This window comes from Nicotiana tabacum, chromosome 11, assembly GCF_000715075.1.
Source record: "Nicotiana tabacum cultivar K326 chromosome 11, ASM71507v2, whole genome shotgun sequence".
NCBI classification, from domain to species: domain Eukaryota; kingdom Viridiplantae; phylum Streptophyta; class Magnoliopsida; order Solanales; family Solanaceae; genus Nicotiana; species Nicotiana tabacum.
The window spans coordinates 146025746-146047543 of record NC_134090.1 but is presented as its reverse complement, the minus strand read 5'-3'; the positions used below and the strand labels follow the sequence as shown (position 1 = coordinate 146047543).

The 21798-nt window shown below is 36.2% G+C and overlaps 1 protein-coding gene across 8 annotated transcripts; it reads left to right on the top strand.

Annotated features, from left to right (window-relative positions):
* The first annotated feature begins 7559 nt into the window (after window positions 1-7559).
* LOC107784487 (protein ACCELERATED CELL DEATH 6-like) lies at window positions 7560-20005 on the top strand. Of its 8 annotated transcripts, none has more exons than XM_075225532.1 (7): window positions 7886-8186; window positions 8345-8400; window positions 8476-8720; window positions 8820-8965; window positions 16092-16327; window positions 17505-18272; window positions 18841-20005. In XM_075225532.1, exons 6-7 carry the CDS (start codon window positions 17963-17965, stop codon window positions 19983-19985), a joined length of 1455 nt encoding a protein of 484 aa, XP_075081633.1. In that variant the 5' UTR covers window positions 7886-8186; window positions 8345-8400; window positions 8476-8720; window positions 8820-8965; window positions 16092-16327; window positions 17505-17962; the 3' UTR covers window positions 19986-20005. The 8 variants fall into 8 exon arrangements, with proteins under 8 accessions (XP_075081629.1, XP_075081635.1, XP_075081636.1 ...); XM_075225530.1 differs by adding an exon at window positions 15397-15489 and having other exon boundaries at window positions 16092-18272; XM_075225531.1 differs by adding an exon at window positions 15397-15489 and having other exon boundaries at window positions 16071-18272.
* The last annotated feature ends 1793 nt before the right edge of the window (window positions 20006-21798 follow it).

The following is a 21798-nucleotide window of genomic DNA, read 5'->3' as shown; positions in this document are numbered from 1 at the left end:
CATTTTGTCCCACATGCTTCAAATAAACAATTACAAAATGTACAATTCCTAAACTACCCCCTCCGACCTTACTGAAATTACCAAACTACCCCTGAACGTACTACAAATTTACCAAACTACCCATCAGCTATAACACATCAATTAATCAAACTTAACCAAAATATAGACAATATGATCAATTTCTAACAATGTTCAAACAACAATATGAACACGGATGAACATCATAACAACAATATCACATGAACACGATTTTAACAACATTTCAACAACAAATCACATGAACACAAATTGAACAACAAAGAACAACTAAAATTTGATTGAACAATATTTTAGCAACAAACCTATTTTCGGATTTAAACAACAACAACAATCAAACAAGTACATTTAGATTAAATTCAATAATATTGAGCTTAAAATCAACCATAACAACATTACAACCAACAATTCCTATATCAAACTTAAACAACAAGATTATGAGACAAATTCAAGAAATAATCATAAATGATAAACAAGAAATCAAACTATACAAATTTCGGATTCAAGATCATCCAAACAAAGTATGAACATGAATGAATCTATTTTAACACAACAAACATGACGGATTAAAACGATTAAATCAATATATTTCCTTTAACACAACTAAATTCTTTTTAGACAAATAACAAGATTGACGAATAAACAATTATGAACTTAAGCTTGAACTTAACAATATTAACAATTTCTAACAATACATAAACACATGAAACAAATTGAAGAAATAGTTAATTAAATTTCAATTTGAATCTAACAAACATCAAACTAACAAATATTCACTTAAACAATAATACAAACATGAAATGAATATGAAAACAACTAATTAAACTTCTATTTTGAAATCTGAAAATTAATTTAACAAAGCACATGAACATGAACAAACTAGAAAAATGATTTCAACGATGAACAACGAACAAAACAAGAATTGAATTCTTTAACGATTTTAACTTCGAGAAATATAAAAATGAAATATGGACAAAATAAAACTCAAAAACAACTAACCGGAGATGAATCAACGAAGAACTTTGATTGTAAACAAATCTGTCCGAGCCTCGACCAAAGCTTGAACAAATGACGACGAAGACGAAGAGAAGATGAAGGCAAAAAACAGCAGCAGCGGCAAGCATGTTTGGTGAAGGTCGACGAGCTGTTCGTCGTCGATGGAGCAGTGGAAACGCAGCAACAATGGAGGACAAAAACCAGCAGCAATGGAGGACAAAAAACAGCAGCAATGGTGAAGAGAAAAGGACGCAGCAGCAGCGACATGGATGACGCAGAAACAGCTGCGACGATGGTTGTTTGGACGCGACGAAGATGGTGTAGCTACTGGGAGTCATTGCTGCTCGTCATGGCTGCTCGTTCATGGCTGCTTGGGGCTGTTTGAAGTCGTCCATGACTGTACGTGGTGAAGAAGACGACGAAGAAACAAGGGGGGGACAACCATGGATGTCGAAGTTTGAAGGTGGTCGTTTGGTTTTAATGGCGGACGGGGGTCGATTTGGGTGGTCCGACGAGGGGTTGTGCGTGTGTGCAAAGGTGAGGCAGAGGGGGAAAGGGTAGCTGCCATGGTTGCTTGCTTGAAGCTTTTAGGAAGAAGAAGAAAGAAAGAGGGGGGGGATCTCTTAGTCTAGGGTTTTCTTCTTTTATTTTTTTTTGTTTTGTTTTTGTTTTGTAAAAAATGAAAGACAAAGGGGGTTTGGGTCTTTTGGGTTATGGACTAGGTCGACCCAGTTCGAAATGGACTGGGTCGTAGGGAAGATTGGGCCATTTTTTGGGCTTGTGGCTTAAATTTGAAGAAGAGGCCCAATTCCGACTTTCTTTATATTTTCGCTCTCTTTTCTTCTTTTATTTCTCTAAAACTAAATTATAAAAATACTTAAACTATTATTAAGAACTAAATTAAGTTATAAAAGCGCAAATTAACTCCCAATATCAATTAACGCACAATTAAATAATAATTAAGCATAAAATTGTATATTTGGACATTAAATGCTAAAAATGCAAACGATGCCTATTTTTGTAATTTTTAAATTTTTGTAAAACAAATTTAATTACTAACAATTGTAGAATTAAATCCTACATGCAAAATGCGACATATTTTTGTATTTTTTATTAATTTAGTAAATAAACACGCACAGACAAATACAAATAATTATTCAAAATAATTCAAAATATCACAAAATTGCACACCAAAGAAAAATCATTTTATTTTTGGATTTTTTGGGAGTAATTCTCATATTGGGCAAAAATCACGTGCTTACAAGTATCATATACTATAACATGCTATATATGTACTTAAAGCAGCACGAAGTGTGTGTGTTATATATATGTCACGACCCCGATTCGCCCTCCGCGAACCATCATGACGGCACCTAGTCCTCTACGACTAGGTAAGCCTAAATTGCGGAAGATAACCAAAATGCGGCATAAAAATAAATTAAAACAGAATGAGGAGTGATAAAACAATGTTTAAAAGAGCCGCTCGGCATACACAATATTTAACTCTCAACCAATACATACTTCCAAGACCCGGAAACCCATGAATTACCAAGCTCAGGATCACTACATAGTACTCTAACTCCAGAATATCTAACAAGTAAAAGAAATACAAAAGGGAAAATGTTTAAAAACTAGAATAGAAAGGGACTCCTCGGTCTACGGACGAGGCAAATATACCTCGAAGTCGCTGGAGCAGTCGCCTCGCCTCGCCTCAAGGGTGATAGGACTGAGTCGCAGTACCTGGATCTACACATGAAAAACATGCGCAGAAGGGGCATGAGTACACAACAGCGGTACTCAGTAAGTGCCAAGCCTAACCTCGGTCGGGTAGTGACGAGGGAGGTCAGAGCCATACTGAGGTTAAATAAAATATAAAGTTTGACAGTGTAGAATAGAACAGTATAAATAAATACAACGGTAAAAATAACATATGATATAAAAAGGGCAACAACAACTATTACAGAGATAAGGCAAAACACTGTAAAAGATGCAACTTGGCACCAAAATAACAATTGGGGATCTCCCAGGATACCGTCCTGTAGTCCCATATGTACATATCCAATGGATCTCCCGGGATCCCGTCCCGTAGTCCAACTCATAGTGCGCGGGGATCTACCAGAATCCCGTTCCGTAGTCCCAAATATAAATACCCAGTACTGGGGGAATCTACCGGGTGAATTCCCGTAGTTCCATATAACTGTGTAGGGGGGATCTACCGGAATTCCACATCCGTAGTCCCAAAATAAACAGACAAGGGGGAGCTACCGGAATCCCACATCCGTAGTCCCAAAATAAACAGACAAGGGGGAGCTATCGGAATCCCACATCCGCAGTCCCAAAATAAATACAGAACAACAACAGGAATATATACAGAAATGGAAAAATTTCATATTAAGGTAAGAAATGATTCTAGCCTAGCATGCTGCACAGAATTCAGGTAAGGCAGATTGAGCAAGTAAAGCAATTAAGTCACTTAGACATGCTTTCCTAAGTTAACAACAGGCTTAAGTTAACAACAGGCAGTTTGAGCAAGTAAAGCAATTAAGTCACTTAGACATGCTTTCCTAAGCTAACAACAGGCTTAATAGTGCAAGTAATAAAAACAGAAAAGGAAACATACTAGTAATTACTTAAAGAAAACCGGATTTCCAACAATTAGCACAAGTACGCACTCGTTACCTCACGTACAAGGCATTTCAATTACCAAATATACCAAATCCTAAGGGGAAGGTCTCCCAAACAAGGTTAGGCAAGCCACTTACCTCGAACCGACTCAAAATCAATCTGAAATCACGCTCTTGCCACGAGTACTCGACTCCAAATGGCCCAAATCTATTTAATTCAATTTTATAACGTAAATAACACTTAAAGTAACTGATTCTACAAAGAAATTCTAAGCTAATACGTGAAATTAGATAAAATGACCAAAATGCCCCTCAGGCCCACATCTCGGAATCGGGTAAAATTTATATTTTCAGAATCTTCACACTCTCTCGAGTTCATGCATACCAAAATTATCCAAATCTAAGGTCAAATTCCCAATCAAAAGTCGAATTCTAGGTGTAAAAACTTTCTTCCAACTTTTCCCCAATTTTCATCTCCAATCCAAAATTAAATGATAAATTTATGTTTGGATTAATGAGTTACAAGCAAAATGGAGTTAAGAATCGTTACAAAATCGATATCTCTGAAAATTCCTCAAAATCTCGCTCAAATCCGAGCTCCCAAGCTTAAGTTTTGATAAAAATGGCTAAACCCTCGATTTTGAAATTTTATATTCTGCCCAGGTATTTCCTTCTTCGCGAACGCGAGGCTACGGTCGTGAACGTGATGCACAAAAGTTCCACTGGCCAGTCTCCCTCTTCGCGAACGCGATGCCTGAGCCGTGAACGCGATGATCATTTCTCTTCTCCTACGCGAACGCGAGATTGCCTTCGCGAACGTGTAGGCACAAGGTTCCACAGCCTCGCGAACGCGAAGCGTTAATTCCTCACCAGCCCCAGCTCCTCTTCACGAACGCGAGACCCCACTTGCGAACGCGAAGAAGGAAACCAGAACTGACTGCTGCAACATTTTTCTGCAATTCTCTAAGTCCAAAAATGACCCGTTGAGCATCCGAAACACACCCGAGGCCCCCGGGACTTAAACTAAACCTACCAACCAATACTAAAACATCATTCAAACTTGTTCCAACCTTTGGAACGGTCAAAACAACATCAAAACACCTATTTTTCATCGGATTCAAGCCTAAGAATTTCAAAAACCCTAAAAATACGCTTTCGATCAAAAAGTCTATCAAACCTCGTCCGAATGACCTGAAATTTTATACACACGTCACATTAAACACTACGGAGCTACTCCAAATTCCAAAATTCCATTCCGAACCTCAGATCAAAATCTCACTATCGAACCGGAAACTTCAAAAATTCAACTTTCTGCATTTCAAGCCTAAATTAGCTACGGACCTCCAAAACACAATCCGAACACGCTCCTAAACCCGAAATCACCCAACAGAGCTAACGAAACCATCAGATTTTCATTCCGAGGCCGTCTTCACACTGTTCCGACTACGACCAACTTTCCAACACTTAAGCTCTCATTTAGAGACTAAGTGTTCCAAAACTCTCTGAAACTCAAAACCGAACATCCCGGCAAATCAAAATAGTAGAAATAAACTTGGGAAAAGCAGTTAATAGAGGATCGAGGCGTTAATTCTTAAGACGACCGGCCGGATCGTCACAATATATACACACACTAACATATACTATAACAAGTTATATATACGTTATAGTATTACAGTAAAGTGTCTGTATGTGTGTGTGTCTATATCTATATACTTTGATAGCCGTATATATGTATCAATCCCTAAAATAACCCGACCTTGTGTTCCTAGCGCTTCATGTATGTATGTATGTATGTATGTATGTATGTATGTATGTATGTATGTATGTATGTATGTATGTATGTATGTATGTATGTATGTATGTATGTATGTATGTATGTATGTATGTATGTATGTATGTAAGTACACTTGTAAATTGATTCATCGACTTATAACCTACTCAGATGCATCATTGAATATTAAAAACAAAACGTCTCGACTTATCTCTCTCTCTCTCTCTCTCTCTCTCTCTGTGTCTGTGTGTGTATGTCTATATATATAACATGCTTCGTTGTACAATTTTAACTACATATATAGCATGTAGAGTATATTTTAGTGTATTCATCTCTTGTATTGCAAAAGTGTTAACGAATTGCATTTATATTATTTAGATGGTAAATATAAAAGTGATTTTTAATTTTGACCAATGTTGACCTGAAAAGAGACCAACTTTGGTGTCTAATTATCCAAAAAATTAAAATTAGCGACCAAAGTTGGTCGCTAAATTTAAATAAGATTTATTTATATTTTATATAATATTTAAAATAATAATATAATTGTTAAACGTTAGAACTGAGTCCCAGATTAGCGACCAAAGTTGGTCTCTATCTGCTTTCCCTTTCGTAAGCGACCAACTTTGGTCGCTAATTTTAAATTATATTTATTTATATTTTATAATTTTTTTAAATAATAATATAATTATTAAAATTTTATAACTGGGTCCCAGATTAGCGATCAAAGTTGGTCTCTATCTGCTTCCCCTTTCGTAAGAGACCAACTTTGGTCACTAATTTTAAATTATATTTATTTATATTTTATAATTTTTTTAAATAATAATATAATTATTAAAATGTTATAATTGGGTCCCACTTTAGCGACCAAAGTTGGTCGTTAATTTCAATATTACTTTGACCAAGCAAGTTTGACCAGTCCGGTCAACATTTTGACCACATTATCGATCAAAAAGCGACCAACATTGGTCGCTAATGTATTTAGAATAATTATTTAACAATTTTCTCCAACTTAGCGACCAACTTTGGTCGCTTTTTTTGACAGACCAATTTTGGTCGCAAATTGTTGGTCGCTTTTTTCCAGATTTCTAGTAGTGGTAGATAGACTAATTCTAGCTGAAATTACAAAAATGATACAGTAACACAAAAAATGTATGCTTCTATATTTGATCGTTAGCATGTAAATCCAATCTTGCTACGATTTCGGACTTGGTTTCATTTCTTTATTAAGTGTATATATTGTTAGATCCCCCCAAAAAAATTACAACAGAAGGTATAGCGAAATCAAAGTAAACCCTTTTCAGAAATTCTGCTTCCAAAAATTATGTATCATGACATTTGAATCATAATGAATACCTTCTGGACTGAGGCAAATCTAAAAATTTTAAAACATGGGTACACAATGCACTACTAAAAAAGGAGGGGGGGAAAATACTATATAGGAATTTATCCTTATTTTTTTGAGTAAATTATAAACTTGTAAATCAAGTGCATCATTCAACCTTTATATAGTATGAGTGCCAAATATCAATACATAATATTAGATTAATTCTAGAAAATACATTCATAAAAATCTTAATTTAGCGGACGTACCATGAAATCACGTACCCCTAATTAAGGCTATAGATCCGCCCTGCAGTTTTTGACTTCACTGATGAAGAATAGAGCTTCCTCTGATGGTTGTAGGAAAAAGCAAAAGAGAACATTCGTTGCCGACAATTATTCAGTACTCAACCATATTCCTAAAAATTTATTAATAATTCATTAGCTTATTCAAATTTACAAATGGATACAAATCTAAAGACGCGCGCTTAATACTTTTGAGTTTTGAGCGAATCTGTCTTGGTTTCTTTATGATAAAACAATAAAAGTAGTAGAACAATATTGCAGAGAAAGAGAGAGTAATTCTTATTGAATTTTGGGATGATCTACAATGGGGTAAGACCCCTTTATTTATAGGGGAAAAATGACTTAGCCACAAAGTAAAACTCTCTACAAGATAGACATTCACTCTAAATAGAATTCTATTCATAACAATTAGCTTATTCAAATTTACAAATGGATACAAATCTAAAGATGCGCTTAATACTTTTGAGTTTTGAGCGAATCTCTCTTGGTTTCTTTATGGGACACGGGCGAGCTATGAGATCAGTTTAAAATATGGGGTTTTTATTTCTTGAAACGACATAGTTTTTGTAGCGGTATAATTTTTTTCTCCTTTTCTATTCTCCGCTCTTTGCTCCTTCTGTTGGCATTTCAAAGATTACTTCAAGTATTAATAATTGAGAGCATTTTGTTGTGTATGGTTCTATTTCTCCCTTTGTCTATTCCGATTTTCTAAATTAAGATGTGGGAATTTGCTGCTGACTTTTTGGTTTGGATTTTGTAGATCCATGAGGAGAATTTGTTGGGTATTTGTTGGTCCAATCCTTCAAATCAAATTAATTCCCCTCAATTAGTACTAGTACTAAATATTTCTAGCTTGTACATTAGAATGTCGGTATAACCTAAAAAAATCTTCAGTCAATTTAATAGGAATCCATTATTTGTTATATAAGAATATCTTAAGTTGTTAGTCTTGTTTCTACCTTTAATTAGTGAAATAATAACTAGTAATATGTTAGGCATTGAGTAAAGGGAATCCATGATAGATTATCATGTAAAAATTTAGAATTTAATTGCCTAATTTGTTCTCCTGCTTCGAGAATCCCTTCGCTAGAAAGAAGAAGACCCCCACCTCGTTGTTCCCTTCGATCGCTCCTGTGAGTTTGCCTCTGCCGAACTCCATTACTTTGCCCCTATTCCTTTTTCTTCTGCTAAGTAGTGGCTTGGGCCTAATTCATCTTTTTGTTATTTTTTTTTTTTGGTTTAAGTTATGTTAAAAGACTAATATGCCCTATCTAAACATGGGGTATTACAGTGCTGCAGGGTTGTGCATCTCATTGGGAAACCGCAAAGGAACATATAAGAGCATGAGTAAGGAGACATGAATACATCTCTTTCCTTATGTACATTGCGTTAATTCCCGCTCATGTTGACATCATGATGCAGCGATGGATCCAGGATGCCCCCCTACCGGTTCACTTTACACTGCTCATGCAAAGTCTCTCTGGCAAGATTCAGTAAGGAATTTCCGGCGAGAAACTCCATGGCTGACTGACAAACCCTAGACAGCCGTAGAAAAAAAAAATAATTCTTTTGAAGAAACAAGAAAAGATCCTGAAAACAATAGAGAAGATGAAAAGATGTTACATTGCAATAATGTGGTGGGAGCCCTTTCCGGAGCATTTTGTTGGGTATCCTTCTATTACCCCTCTTAATTCCTTGTCTATTCTTGAATTTCTAAATAAAGTTGTTGGAATTTGCTGCTGATGTTTCATATTTTGATTTTATAGATTTGTGAGGAAGCATATGTTGGGTATGGGGAATAGGAGCAATGTCCGCCAAATGGTGAAATGGGGGGTCTCGAAGAGCATTGAAGGCCTCCACAAGTTACTCGAAAAAGCAAAAGGCTCGCCATTGAGCGCCGCTATATATTTTGGTAAGCTTTAGCTGTAGCTAATTTGGGTTTTGTAAGCTCTTGTTTCATAAACACTTGTTGTCCACATTGATATTCTTTCAATTTTAATTAATATAAAGTTTCATGAAAGGAAATTAAGAGCAAAACCCAAACAACAAATCCCTTTCTTCAGGATTCATCAAGAATCTAATTAATTTCCTATATAATGTTTCATCCAGAGGATACAAAGTACTAACAAGATGATAATTTGAGTGATTTTGAACAAATCCCCAAATAATGAAAAAGGATCCTACCTTGTACGATGCTGCATTGGAAAGCATTGCCGGAGATAGCGGTTTTCTACTTTCAGATCATCTGAAAAGGGATGGATTAGAAAATGGATACCAAGTCACTCCAAAGGGAAACATGGCCATTTACGTTGCAGCCCTCTATGGCCAATCGGGTTTCGTGAGAGAAGTCCTTAAGATTGCCCCAGCATTGTTATGAACAAGAAAAAAAAACTGCACTTCACATAGTTTCTTTTTTCTTGTTCTGACGGCATAACAATGCTGGAGAGGGGAATAAGAAGACTGTTGAGTTCTTGTTTAAGATGAAATAGTCTTAAAATTAGAGTGAATGGGAAATGGGATTTGGATTTGGATTTGGATTCGGATTTGGTCAAATGATCGATCGATTGATTAATTTTTTGGACCAAATTTATTTGTTAATAGTGAATATTAACGTGATATAATCCGTGTTTGTAACGGATGTTTTCCAATCCGTGTATTGTGAAGCAACCTAGTGCACCTCCCACAATGGTGCAAGTGTTCCTCCCACCAAGCAAGTGTATATACCACCATGTAAGTGCTTTCTCCATGATCTAGTGCTTGTTGCACCATGGAAGGGGCGGATTTCTCTCAAATAACTGCTATAAATAGAGCATAAGTTGGAGAGAAAGAAGAAAAACACTTGAAACACTCTGTATACACTTAATATACACTCTGTATACACTGGATATACACTATGCATATACTGGATATACACTCTGTATACACTGCGTATACACTGGAAAAACGAATTGCAATTTGATATTCTCTTCAGTAAGAATTCAACATTGGCTATACTTTGCATTCCTTCCTCTCAGAATTTCCATTCGACTTCTGAGTTGTCCTCCTTATTCTGCATTATTTTTAACTACAAACAAAGCATCCATAAGTGTGATTGTTGCCGAACTTTGTGTTCGCTGAAACACTGGGGTTTGAAGTACCGCTACACCAGTGTGTAATTCGTTCTATCCTGGGAGGAAATAATCTATAACCTTGGGTACTAGGAGGGGATTAAATTCCTTAAGGAAACACTGTGAATTCAGTGGGCTCTAATTAATTTCTGTTTTTTTTTAATTTATATTTACGTTTATAAGCTAACGTTCTAATTTCCAGAATCATTATTTACAAGTACAGAGGAACAACAATCTTAAGGAATTTAATAATTTAATAATTTAATTTCTGTATTTGTGTTACTTTTATTATTCTGGAAACTATAACTTTTGTGGTTTTTTGTGTACTCCCGTTTGGAGAGTAAAGCCTTCGTGGCGGTTTGTTGGAGATTAAAATCTACGTGATTTTTACTCCAGTTTTAAAGCCTTCAAGGCATTTTGTTGGAGATTAAAATCTACGTGATTTTTCACTCCAGTTTTAAACGTTTATTAAACGTTTGATTGTGTCATTTTTACAGTAAAAAAAATGGCGAATGACGGAAATCAAGCTGTTCCGATGATGACTGCCAACGCATCGACAAGTCGAACTCCGGCGTTGGCACCGGCAGAGAAACCCGGAAAATTTTCCGGGATGGATTTCAAGCGCTGGCAGCAAAAGATGTTCTTCTACCTGACTACGTTATGTCTACAGAAGTTCATCAAGGAAGATGTTCCTGATCTTCCAGATGAAACTCCAGAGAATGATAGCTTTCTCGTGATTGAGGCGTGGAAGCATTCTGACTTCTTGTGCAGGAATTATATTCTTAGCGGACTGGAGGATAATCTGTATAATGTATACAGTGGCGTGGAGACGTCCAAAGAATTGTGGAAGGCACTTGAAAAGAAGTACAAAACTGAAGATGCCGGGATGAAGAAATTCGTCGCCGCAAAATTCTTGGACTACAAAATGGTAGATAGCAAGTCTGTTATTACCCAAGTCCAGGAATTGCAAGTGATTATTCATGATCTACTTGCTGAAGGTATGTTTCAAATAAATATTGATATTGAAAGTAAATTTTTTAGTAATTTTACTAACGGAATTTTCATTGAAGGTCTTGTCATCAATGAAGCATTCCAAGTAGCAACAATAATTGAGAAGTTGCCTCCATTGTGGAAGGACTTCAAAAATTATTTGAAACACAAACGAAAGGAGATGTCCCTTTAAGATCTCATTGTTCGATTGAGAATCGAAGAGGACAACAAAGCTGCTGAGAGAAGAGACCGTGGAAATTCAACAATAATGGGAGCAAATATTGTTGAAGATAACAAAAAGAGAAAGAAGGCTTCTGGTCCGAAATACAACCCAAGCAAGAAGCGGTTCAGTGGAAACTGCTACAACTGTGGGAAAACCAGACACAAATCTACGGAGTGTCGTGCTCGGAAGAAAGACAAGCAAAGGGGTCAAGCAAACATGGTAGAAAAGCATGATGATGTTGATGACTTGTGTGCCATGCTTTCTGAATGCAACCTGGTAGGAAATCCAAAGGAGTGGTGGATTGATTCTGGAGCCACTCGCCATGTTTGTGCTGTGAGGGAAGCATTTTCTACATATGCTTCTGCTGGACCCGAAGAGACGCTCTCTATGGGAAATGCTGCTACAGCAAAAATTGAAGGATACGGTAAGATATTTCTCAAGATGACTTCTGGCAAGGTCATGACTTTGAACAACGTCCTTCATGTTCCCGAGATTAGGAAGAACTTAGTCTCTACTGGACTTCTTGTAAAGCACGGTTTCAAGTGCGTTTTTGTATCTGACAAGGTAGTGATTAGTAAGAATGAAATGTTTGTAGGAAAAGGTTACCTTACTGAGGGCCTTTTCAAGCTGAATGTAATAGTTGTTGAAACTAATAATAAAACTTCAGCTTCTTCTTACTTACTTGAGTCAAATGATTTATGGCATGTACGTTTAGGTCATGTCAATTATAAAACCTTGCGAAAAATGATAAACTTGGAAGTATTGCCTAAGTTTGAATGCGAAAAATCAAAATGTCAAATATGTGTGGAATCTAAGTATGTTAAACATTCTTATAAGTCGGTTGAAAGGAATTCAAATCCTTTAGACTTAATTCACACAGATATTTGTGACATGAAGTCAATACCATCTCGCGGTGGAAAGAAGTATTTCATAACTTTTATTGACGATAGTACTCGATATTGCTATGTTTACTTACTTAATAGTAAAGATGAAGCAATAGACGCATTCAAGCAATACAAAAATGAAGTTGAAACGCAACTTAACAAGAAAATCAAAATGATAAGAAGTGATAGGGGTGGTGAATATGAATCTCCTTTTGAACAAATATGTTTAGAATATGGAATTATTCATCAAACAACAGCCCCTTACACGCCCCAATCCAATGGGATTGCGGAAAGAAAGAATCGTTCATTAAAGGAGATGATGAACGCATTATTGATAAGTTCTGGTTTGCCACAGAACTTGTGGGGGGAAGCCGTTCTTACGGCCAGCCGAATACTAAATCGAGTACCCCATAGTAAAACACAATCCATTCCATATGAAATATGGAAAGGAAGGAAGCCCAACTTGAATTATTTTAAAGTGTGGGGGTGTTTGGCAAATGTGCAAGTTCCTAAACCCAAAAGGGTAAAAATAGGACCGAAAACAGTTGATTGTGTTTTCATAGGATATGCAACTAATAGTAAAGCATATCGATTTCTGGTTCATAAATCAGAAAATCCCAACATTCATAATAATACGGTTATAGAATCAGATAATGCTGAGTTCTTTGAAAATATATATCCGTATAAAAAGGAATGCGAGTCGATTGGTGAAGGATCTAAACGACCTCGGGAAGAAACAAAAGAAAGTACATTTAATCAGGGGGATCCAAGACGTAGTAAACGTCAAAGAACGTCTACTTCGTTTGGACCAGATTTTGTAACTTTCTTATTGGAAAATGAGCCTCGAACATTTAAAGAAGCTATGTCTTCTTCGGAATCATTGTTCTGGAAAGAGGCAGTCAATAGTGAAATAGAATCCATATTGAACAACCATACATGGGAATTGGTTGATCTTCCTCCTGGAAATAAACCTTTGGGTTCTAAATGGATTTTTAAGAGAAAAATGAAAGATGATGGCACTATTGATAAATTCAAGGCAAGACTTGTTGTCAAAGGGTATAGACAACGAGAAGGTCTTGACTACTTTGATACATACTCCCCAGTTACAAGGATTACGTCCATACGGATGTTAGTAGCATTAGCTGCAGTGTATGGTCTTGAAATTCATCAAATGGATGTTAAAACGGCCTTCTTAAATGGAGAGTTGGAGGAAGAAATTTACATGGAACAACCTGAAGGATTTGTGGTTCCAGATAAAGAAAATAAGGTATGTAGACTTGTTAAGTCCCTTTACGGACTAAAACAAGCACCCAAACAATGGCATGCGAAATTTGACCAAACAATGTTGTCAAATGGTTTTAAGATAAATGAATGTGATAAATGTGTGTACATTAAAAATGTTCCAAATCACATAGTCATTGTTTGCCTATATGTGGATGATATGCTGATAATGAGTAATAACATTGCCAACATAAATGCTACTAAGCGTATGCTAACTAGCAAGTTTGATATGAAGGACTTGGGAATTGCGGATTTAATTCTGGGGATTAAGATCCAAAAGACTCCTCAAGGTCTGGCATTGTCACAATCTCATTATATTAAGACAGTACTTGAAAAATTCAAGCACTTGGGCTTTAAAGTTGCAAAGACTCCAATTGACGTGAATCTTGCACTAGCAAAGAACAAAGGCCAAAGCATATCACAATTGGATTATGCTCGTGTGTTGGGATGCTTAATGTACATCATGAATTGTACACGACCAGATATAGCTTGTGCTATAAGTAAACTAAGTCGATACACGAGCAATCCAGGCCAATCTCACTGGATGGCAATGAAACGAGTTTTGGGATACTTAGAACATACCCAAAACTTTGATTTGCACTACAGTAAATATCCTGCGGTGATTGAAGGATATTGTGATGCAAATTGGATCACCGGTTCAACTGATTCGAAGTCCACAAGTGGATATATATTCACTATTGGTGGAGGAGCGGTATCTTGGAAGTCGTCCAAACAAACATGTATTGCCCGCTCTACAATGGAGGCTGAGTTCATAGCCTTAGATAAGCCGGTGAAGAAGCAGAATGGCTCCGGAATTTCTTGGAAGATATTCCATTTTGGCCCAAACCGTTGGCACCAATATGCATACACTGTGATAGCCAAGCGGCAATTGGAAGGGCTGGGAGCGTTATGTATAACGGTAAATCTCGTCATATACGACGAAGACATAAAACCGTTAGGCAACTTCTCTCTAGAGGAATTATCACGATTGACTATGTAAAGTCAAGTGATAATGTGTCAGATCCACTTACAAAAGGCCTAACTAGAGAGGTAGTTGAGAAATCATCGAGGGGAATGGGACTATGGCCGAGAACAAGTCATTGTGGCGGTAACTCTACCTAGAAGACTGGAGATCCCAAGATCTAGGTTCAAGGAGATCAAACAAAGTCATTAATGACGGTTCAACATTGTCAACAAAATTTGTTTTAGTCCATTCTCGTGATGAGACAATGTTCAGTACCAAGGATAAAACATTAAGGCTTTTTAATGATTTCTAAATTTGATACATGGTATATCAAATAGTGTATCTACGGGATGACACGTTTAGGAATCACCTATGTAAGTGTGAAGTGTTAGCCGCTTCAAGGAGAATTTTGCAAGGCCAATTGTCTACGCACTTATGAAACCAGGCAGTGTTCATTGCTGAAACGAACACAACAATGAGAACCAAAGACGGTTAAGGGATTAATTGTGTGACTTATGGTTGTCTAGGTATACACTAAAGTTCGACGGTTCAAAGATATCAAATCTACCGATTGACCGAGTATATCCGACATAAGTTCACTACGGAAAGTTCAAAGGGAAACCTACTTATCCAGATGCAATTAATTCTTGTTTGCAAATCACACAAGTTTTTCATGCATACTTCCGTGATATAGCCATTCCCCATTCATGTGGGGGATTGTTGAGTTTTTGTTTAAGATGAAATAGTCTTAAAATTAGAGTGAATGGGAAATGGGATTTGGATTTGGATTTGGATTCGGATTTGGTCAAATGATCGATCGATTGATTAATTTTTTGGACCAAATTTATTTGTTAATAGTGAATATTAACGTGATATAATCCGTGTTTGTAACAGATGTTTTCCAATCCGTGTATTGTGAAGCAACCTAGTGCACCTCCCACAATGGTGCAAGTGTTCCTCCCACCAAGCAAGTGTATATACCACCATGTAAGTGCTTTCTCCATGATCTAGTGCTTGTTGCACCATAGAAGGGGCGAATTTCTCTCAAATAACTGCTATAAATAGAGCATAAGTTGGAGAGAAAGAAGAAAAACACTTGAAACACTCTGTATACACTTAATATACACTCTGTATACACTGGATATACACTATGCATATACTGGATATACACTCTGTATACACTGCGTATACACTGGAAAAACGAATTGCAATTTGATATTCTCTTCAGTAAGAATTCAACATTGGCTATACTTTGCATTCCTTCCTCTCAGAATTTCCATTCGACTTCTGAGTTGTCCTCCTTATTCTGCATTATTTTTAACTACAAACAAAGCATCCATAAGTGTGATTGTTGCCGAACTTTGTGTTTGCTGAAACACTGGGGTTTGAAGTACCGCTACACCAGTGTGTAATTCGTTCTATCCTGGGAGGAAATAATCTATAACCTTGGGTACTAGGAGGGGATTAAATTCCTTAAGGAAACACTGTGAATTCAGTGGACTCGAATTAATTTCTGTTTTTTTTTTTAATTTATATTTACGTTTATAAGCTAACGTTCTAATTTCCAGAATCATTATTTACAAGTACAGAGGAACAACAAAGACACGATCATGAGGATGATGACTGATGACACTGTAGATACAACCCTGCACAAGGCCGTGAGGAGTGGACATGTTGATGTTGTCAAGGTTTTGGTGAAAGAAGATCATGCATTCGAATTTCCAGGGAAACACCATCTTATCTGGCGGACGAGTCTGATTTTATTATTCTGCATATAGTCTGGGAAATCTGCAAGAAACCAACTTATGAAGACCTTGACGTGTGGGTACGTAATTGTTGTTACTCACTGTATTAACATCCAATATCAGTAGTTAATTAATTTGACGTGCCATAATATATTATCGTCTACTTAAATTAATAGACTTTACGTCCATCTAAATACATGACTTGACCCACTTCTTTAATTTGAGCATTGACTTGATCACTGGTCCTGATACATGTGAGTTTCACTTATTTCTTTTTGATGCAGTCTCAAATACAATGGAATCTTATCAATGTGCTTTGCCTTTTCTCTTTTTGAACTTGTAAACAGTAAAAAGCAAGAGACCATCACCATAAGTTGCTTCTTAAACACCAAAGTGAATATCATGTCTCTCAAAGAAAAGGAAAAGCCAGTAGTACCTTTTCGATTAACTGGACAGGAAGAGAAACAATTTAAGCATTTTAGCTTTAAACTCTCTGACTTCCAGTAATATATTTTAATTTAACAAATCAGTAATTAGTCAATATATATTAATTAAATTAAGATGTGTGTGATTTTATGAATTTAAAACAAACCAGACCAATTGTGTAGCATGCATAAAAAGAATTTGAGGGAGGTTTGTGCTCCATACTTAATATTCAACAATTAAACACACAAAAGGGTAGTCCTGGAATAGAATATAAATTTTATCAATTGAACCAGCATTGTCACTGAAAAGCAATAATAATAAGGGAGGATGAATGTGGTATCTAAGATCATAGAAGTTAGTGTAATAGATACATTTGGAGGGAGGTCTTTGAAATTATCCCTACGTTTTTTTATTTGTTCTAATTAACTTAATTTTTTTTTCTCTTTTTCAAAAGATATTTTGGAAAAATAGAAATGAATAAGGATATGGGATGTTAGAAAAACTTGATTTTTCAGATTTATCTGGACTTCATGAAAATATTTTCCTTGTTCTATTATTTTCTTATTTAATTACTCAGTCTGTCCTGGAAACAACCTCTCTACCTTTCGGAGTAGGGGTAAGGTCTGCGTACATACTACCCTCCCCAGACCCCACTTGTGGGATTATACTGGGTCGTTGTTGTTGTAGTCTTGTCTGTGTTGAAAAAAGAGAATCATGAGACAAAGTAAATTTTAAGACATAAGTAATATTTTGGTTTTAGGAGATTTAGTAGTAAAAAACCCATTTTTATTCATGGTGATACTCTTTAAACTTTTGAATAATAATTAAAAGGTAAAAGAAGAAACAGCAAAGATAAACGACAAATTCCTTTCTTCTGATCAAGGCAAACAACAAATCCCTTTCTTTTGATCAAAGGCAAAGATCAGTGGTGTTCAGAATATTTCATCCAGAGAAAGCAAAGGACTGAAAACATAATTCAGGAGATTTTGGATAAATTCGCTAATAATTAAAGAAAAAAAAATGGATCCAACCTTGTATAATGCTGCGGTAGAAGGCAATACCAGAGATGGCAAATTTGTACTTGCTGATCATCTGAAAAGGGATGAAGAAAATGGGCACCAAGTCACTCCAAGGGGCAACACTGTCCTCCACGTGGCAGCCCTCTATGGCCACTCCCATTTCGTGGGAGAAGTCCTTAAGATTACTCCCGCATTGTTATGTCATCAGAACAAGAAAAATGAGACTGCACTTCACATAGCAGCTAATGAAGGCACAGTGAAGTAGTTCGTATGCTACTTAGTATAGGTGGAGAGGAGAATAAGGAGATACTCATGAGGATGACAGATGACAATGGAGATACAGCCCTGCACAAGGCCGTGCGTAGCCGACATCAAGATGTAGCCAGACTTTTGGTTAAAGAAGATCCTGAATTCGAATATCCGTCCAACAAGGCCCGGGAGACACCACTGTACCTGGCGGCGGAGTCTGGTCTTCGTGATGCTTTGGTTGAAATCTTGGTAACCTGCAACAAACCAACTTTTGCAGCAGGTCCATTTAATCGAACACCTCTGCATGCAGCAGTAATTCATCAACACACAGGTATGTACGTATTTTTTGTTACTCTTCGTCATTAACATCTAGCTTTAGTTTGATTTTTCCATACCATTGTCTACATTAACTTGGAGTATATAATCATTTCAGATATTCTCAGTAGTATAAAATTAATATTCACATCACTCATTTTGTGAGACAACTCTAAAGACTTATTTCTAGTTAACCAATAACCTTTTGAAATAGTCCTAGATAGCCATATCAAAATCCATACGTGTTTGATTGGTTGTGGAGGAAATCACAAATCGGCTTGGTAACAATAATAATTTTCTCCTAATTAATTAGTTTCCCTTTAAATGATTAACTCAAAAGTCAAATTTTAAGTTTGATAGCTCTTCATACCACTCTTGAACCCTTGACCTAGTGGAAGACTTAGAAATCAATAAGTATTCAATCAATAACAACCAAATCCAAGCTCTAGGATTGTGCGAGAAATATGAAAGAGGAAGCAAAAGAATAAATAATTTGAAAAGCGCTTTTGAATGGTCTCTTAATTTGTGATGAACTAACTCTTCATCATCATCATCATCATCATCATCATATTTGACACATCCAGATTGCGCGAGATTACTATGGCAATGGAATAAATCTTTATGTGAGGAAGCTGACGTGAGTGGTTGGAATTCGCTGCACTATGCTGTTTATCTAGGATTGAAAGAAGTAGTTTCTGATATGCTGGGGTGGAAGAAATCCTTAGCCTACCTTCCAGCAGGCAGTGAAAATCGCTGGACGACAACGTTTCACATTGCAGCCAATGCAGGTGATGTAAACATGATAAATGAGTTGTTAAAGTACCGCCCTGATTGCTGGGAAATGCTTGACAGCAGAGACAAAAATGCTCTTCATGTTGCCATATTGAACAATCAATTTATGTTAGTTAAGTCCTTATTAAAGTCCACGAAGTGGGATAGCCTTGCTGACAATGCAGATGATGATGGCAACACTCCTCTCCATTTGCTTGCCGCCTCTAGTTATTGGGCCCATGTGCCTGTGAAATTAAGAGAAAATCGCAGAGCAAAGACGATGTCATTTAACAAAGAAAATCAGACTCCGCTTGACGTAGCATGGTCTTGCATAAAGAGGACGACAAACAAGGAAAGTATCAGTGGCAGCTTGTATCACGATTTTGCTAACATTGGTCGATTTGGACGACGTGAGACTCCGTGGAATACTTTGGATGAAATTCATATACAGAGGGAGTTTTCGAAGCGTGATAAGGAATTTGAAACAGAAATCAAAAGCATCATGTCGGCAGCTCAAATACATCTAGTTATGGCCACTCTATTAGTTACAGTCACCTTTGCCGCTGGTTTCACATTGCCAGGAGGTTTTGACTGCGATTCCAATAGCCCTAATAAAGGGATGGCGATTCTAACAAGAAAAGCAGCATTCCATGTATTTGTTATTACGGATGCCATCGCCTTTGCATGCTCGGCTGGTGCTATATTCAGCTACTTCCTCATGGCAATAAATCATCGACCAACATCCTATCAGGATTACAGAATTCTATCGGCTCTCAGTAGAGTCGCAGGTCAGTTGCAGCTTCTGGCAATGTTAGCAGTGGTAATTGCATTTGTAACTGGTATGTATGCTACTTTAGCATATTCACTGGGTCTTGCCATTACTGTATGTACCATTGGTTGCCTCTCTTTTCTTTTGTACATGTTTGTAATGTATATTGTTGGAAGAGATATTACTTGAGAAATAGAGAGAGAAACATAAATGCATCTTTTTCCTTTTCAGTGAAATTAATTCAAGCAGTATGGCCGAGTAATAGTACTGCAGTCTGCATGCATCGATCAGTATTTGTTTAACAGATTGTTCAGTTCAGCATCTCTCTTTTTGCTTTAGCTTGCCTTCTCGCATACCATATGTATATAGATGCATTCGTAAAGATGATGTGCAAGTTTTGTAGTTTCACAAAAAAACTGTCAAATTTATTTAAAATAATTACGAATTCTTTAATATTGTATAGTATTATATGTTATCTTGGTTTTTATTTTCATTTATATATTAAAGTAATAAGACGCCTTACTTTAAAAAGTAGCTTAATTACTTTAGAAGTTACGTGCTTATATGCACGTGAACTACTCTCTACCATTAGTTTCTAATTAACTTCTAGTCTGAGCGGAGAAAGTTGTCATTTTCCAGAAACAATATTTGGTAGTTCGGTTTACATGTTATGTTAGTTATGTGCGAAAAATGTAACGTAGGAAATATTTATGGGGTGAGTGGTAATGAATGAATTATTGTGCGGTAATTAACAATATGACTCATCATGAATTATATATATTTATTTTTCTTAGAGAACTAAGATTTAGCTGCAACTATTTCAATATTACTAAGAGGATAAGTTCGAACAATTTTCAAGTTATAAAGATGATATTTTTATTTCACACTAATTAACTTACAACTAACTATAAAGCAGTAAACATTATCAATTAAAGGTGATGAATTCGAGACAAGATTAAAGAGGCTTAGGGTAACAATTTCCTAATTGTCAGAATCTTTTCCACTACATCTCCCATAGTTTGGCCTAAGCGTTCTCTACTAATTGTAAGCACTCAACTTACCGCAATTCTCTCTCAAGCGGTCACGATAATTTACTACACGTATTCTTTTGGATAGGGGGCGGATGCACGCTTAACAAAGCAGTGTCATACAATACCGCTTCATCGAATTTTTTACTAAATATATGTATTAATACTGTGAGTGGAAATGGATAAGTAACAAAAAATTGTCACCACTAGGGGTCGGCGTTCGGGCAGTTCAGATTGGATATGAAAATGTCGATTTGGATTTTCGGTTTCGGATTGAAGAAATGACAATCTAAATCCAATCCAAATATGCTCGAATTGGATCGAATTTTTTTAAGTTCGGTTTCGGATTAATCGGTTTGAATATTTTGGATTATCTATTTTGAGCTTATAAGTGGAGATGTTTATTGCTTTTACAAAAAATGAATATCCAAATGAAGTATGTTAAATTGCATGAAAAGTTCCTCATTCTCAGCGCAATCATCCAAATAAAGTATTCGAGTAATAAAATTATTATTAAGGAAATACAACAAAGACATTAATACAATTGATAAGAAGTAACAACAGTAAAATCATGCCCAAACAGAAAATCTTGTAAGAGTAACTTAGTAATTAATATTTGAATGTATGAGATAATATCTAATGGATAGGGTATTGAACGTATTACTATTGACATATGGATAGTGGACTAAATATAAAGTACAAAAATTTCGAATATTCGAAGTACCAAATCCAATATCCAATCCGAAATCTAAAAGTTTTAAAAATTAAATAAAAATGCAATCTGTAATCCAAAAATCCAAAGCAAAAATCCAAAAAAGTCGGATTTCGGTTCGGATTTTCGGTTTGCCCAAACAATGCCCACCCCTACACTTGACATAAATTCTCTCTTGGTGCATTAGTTATGTTCTTGATTTTGCTCTAAGAGGTTAGATGTTCGAACCTCAACAACCATTTTTTTTTTCCAAATATTAAGA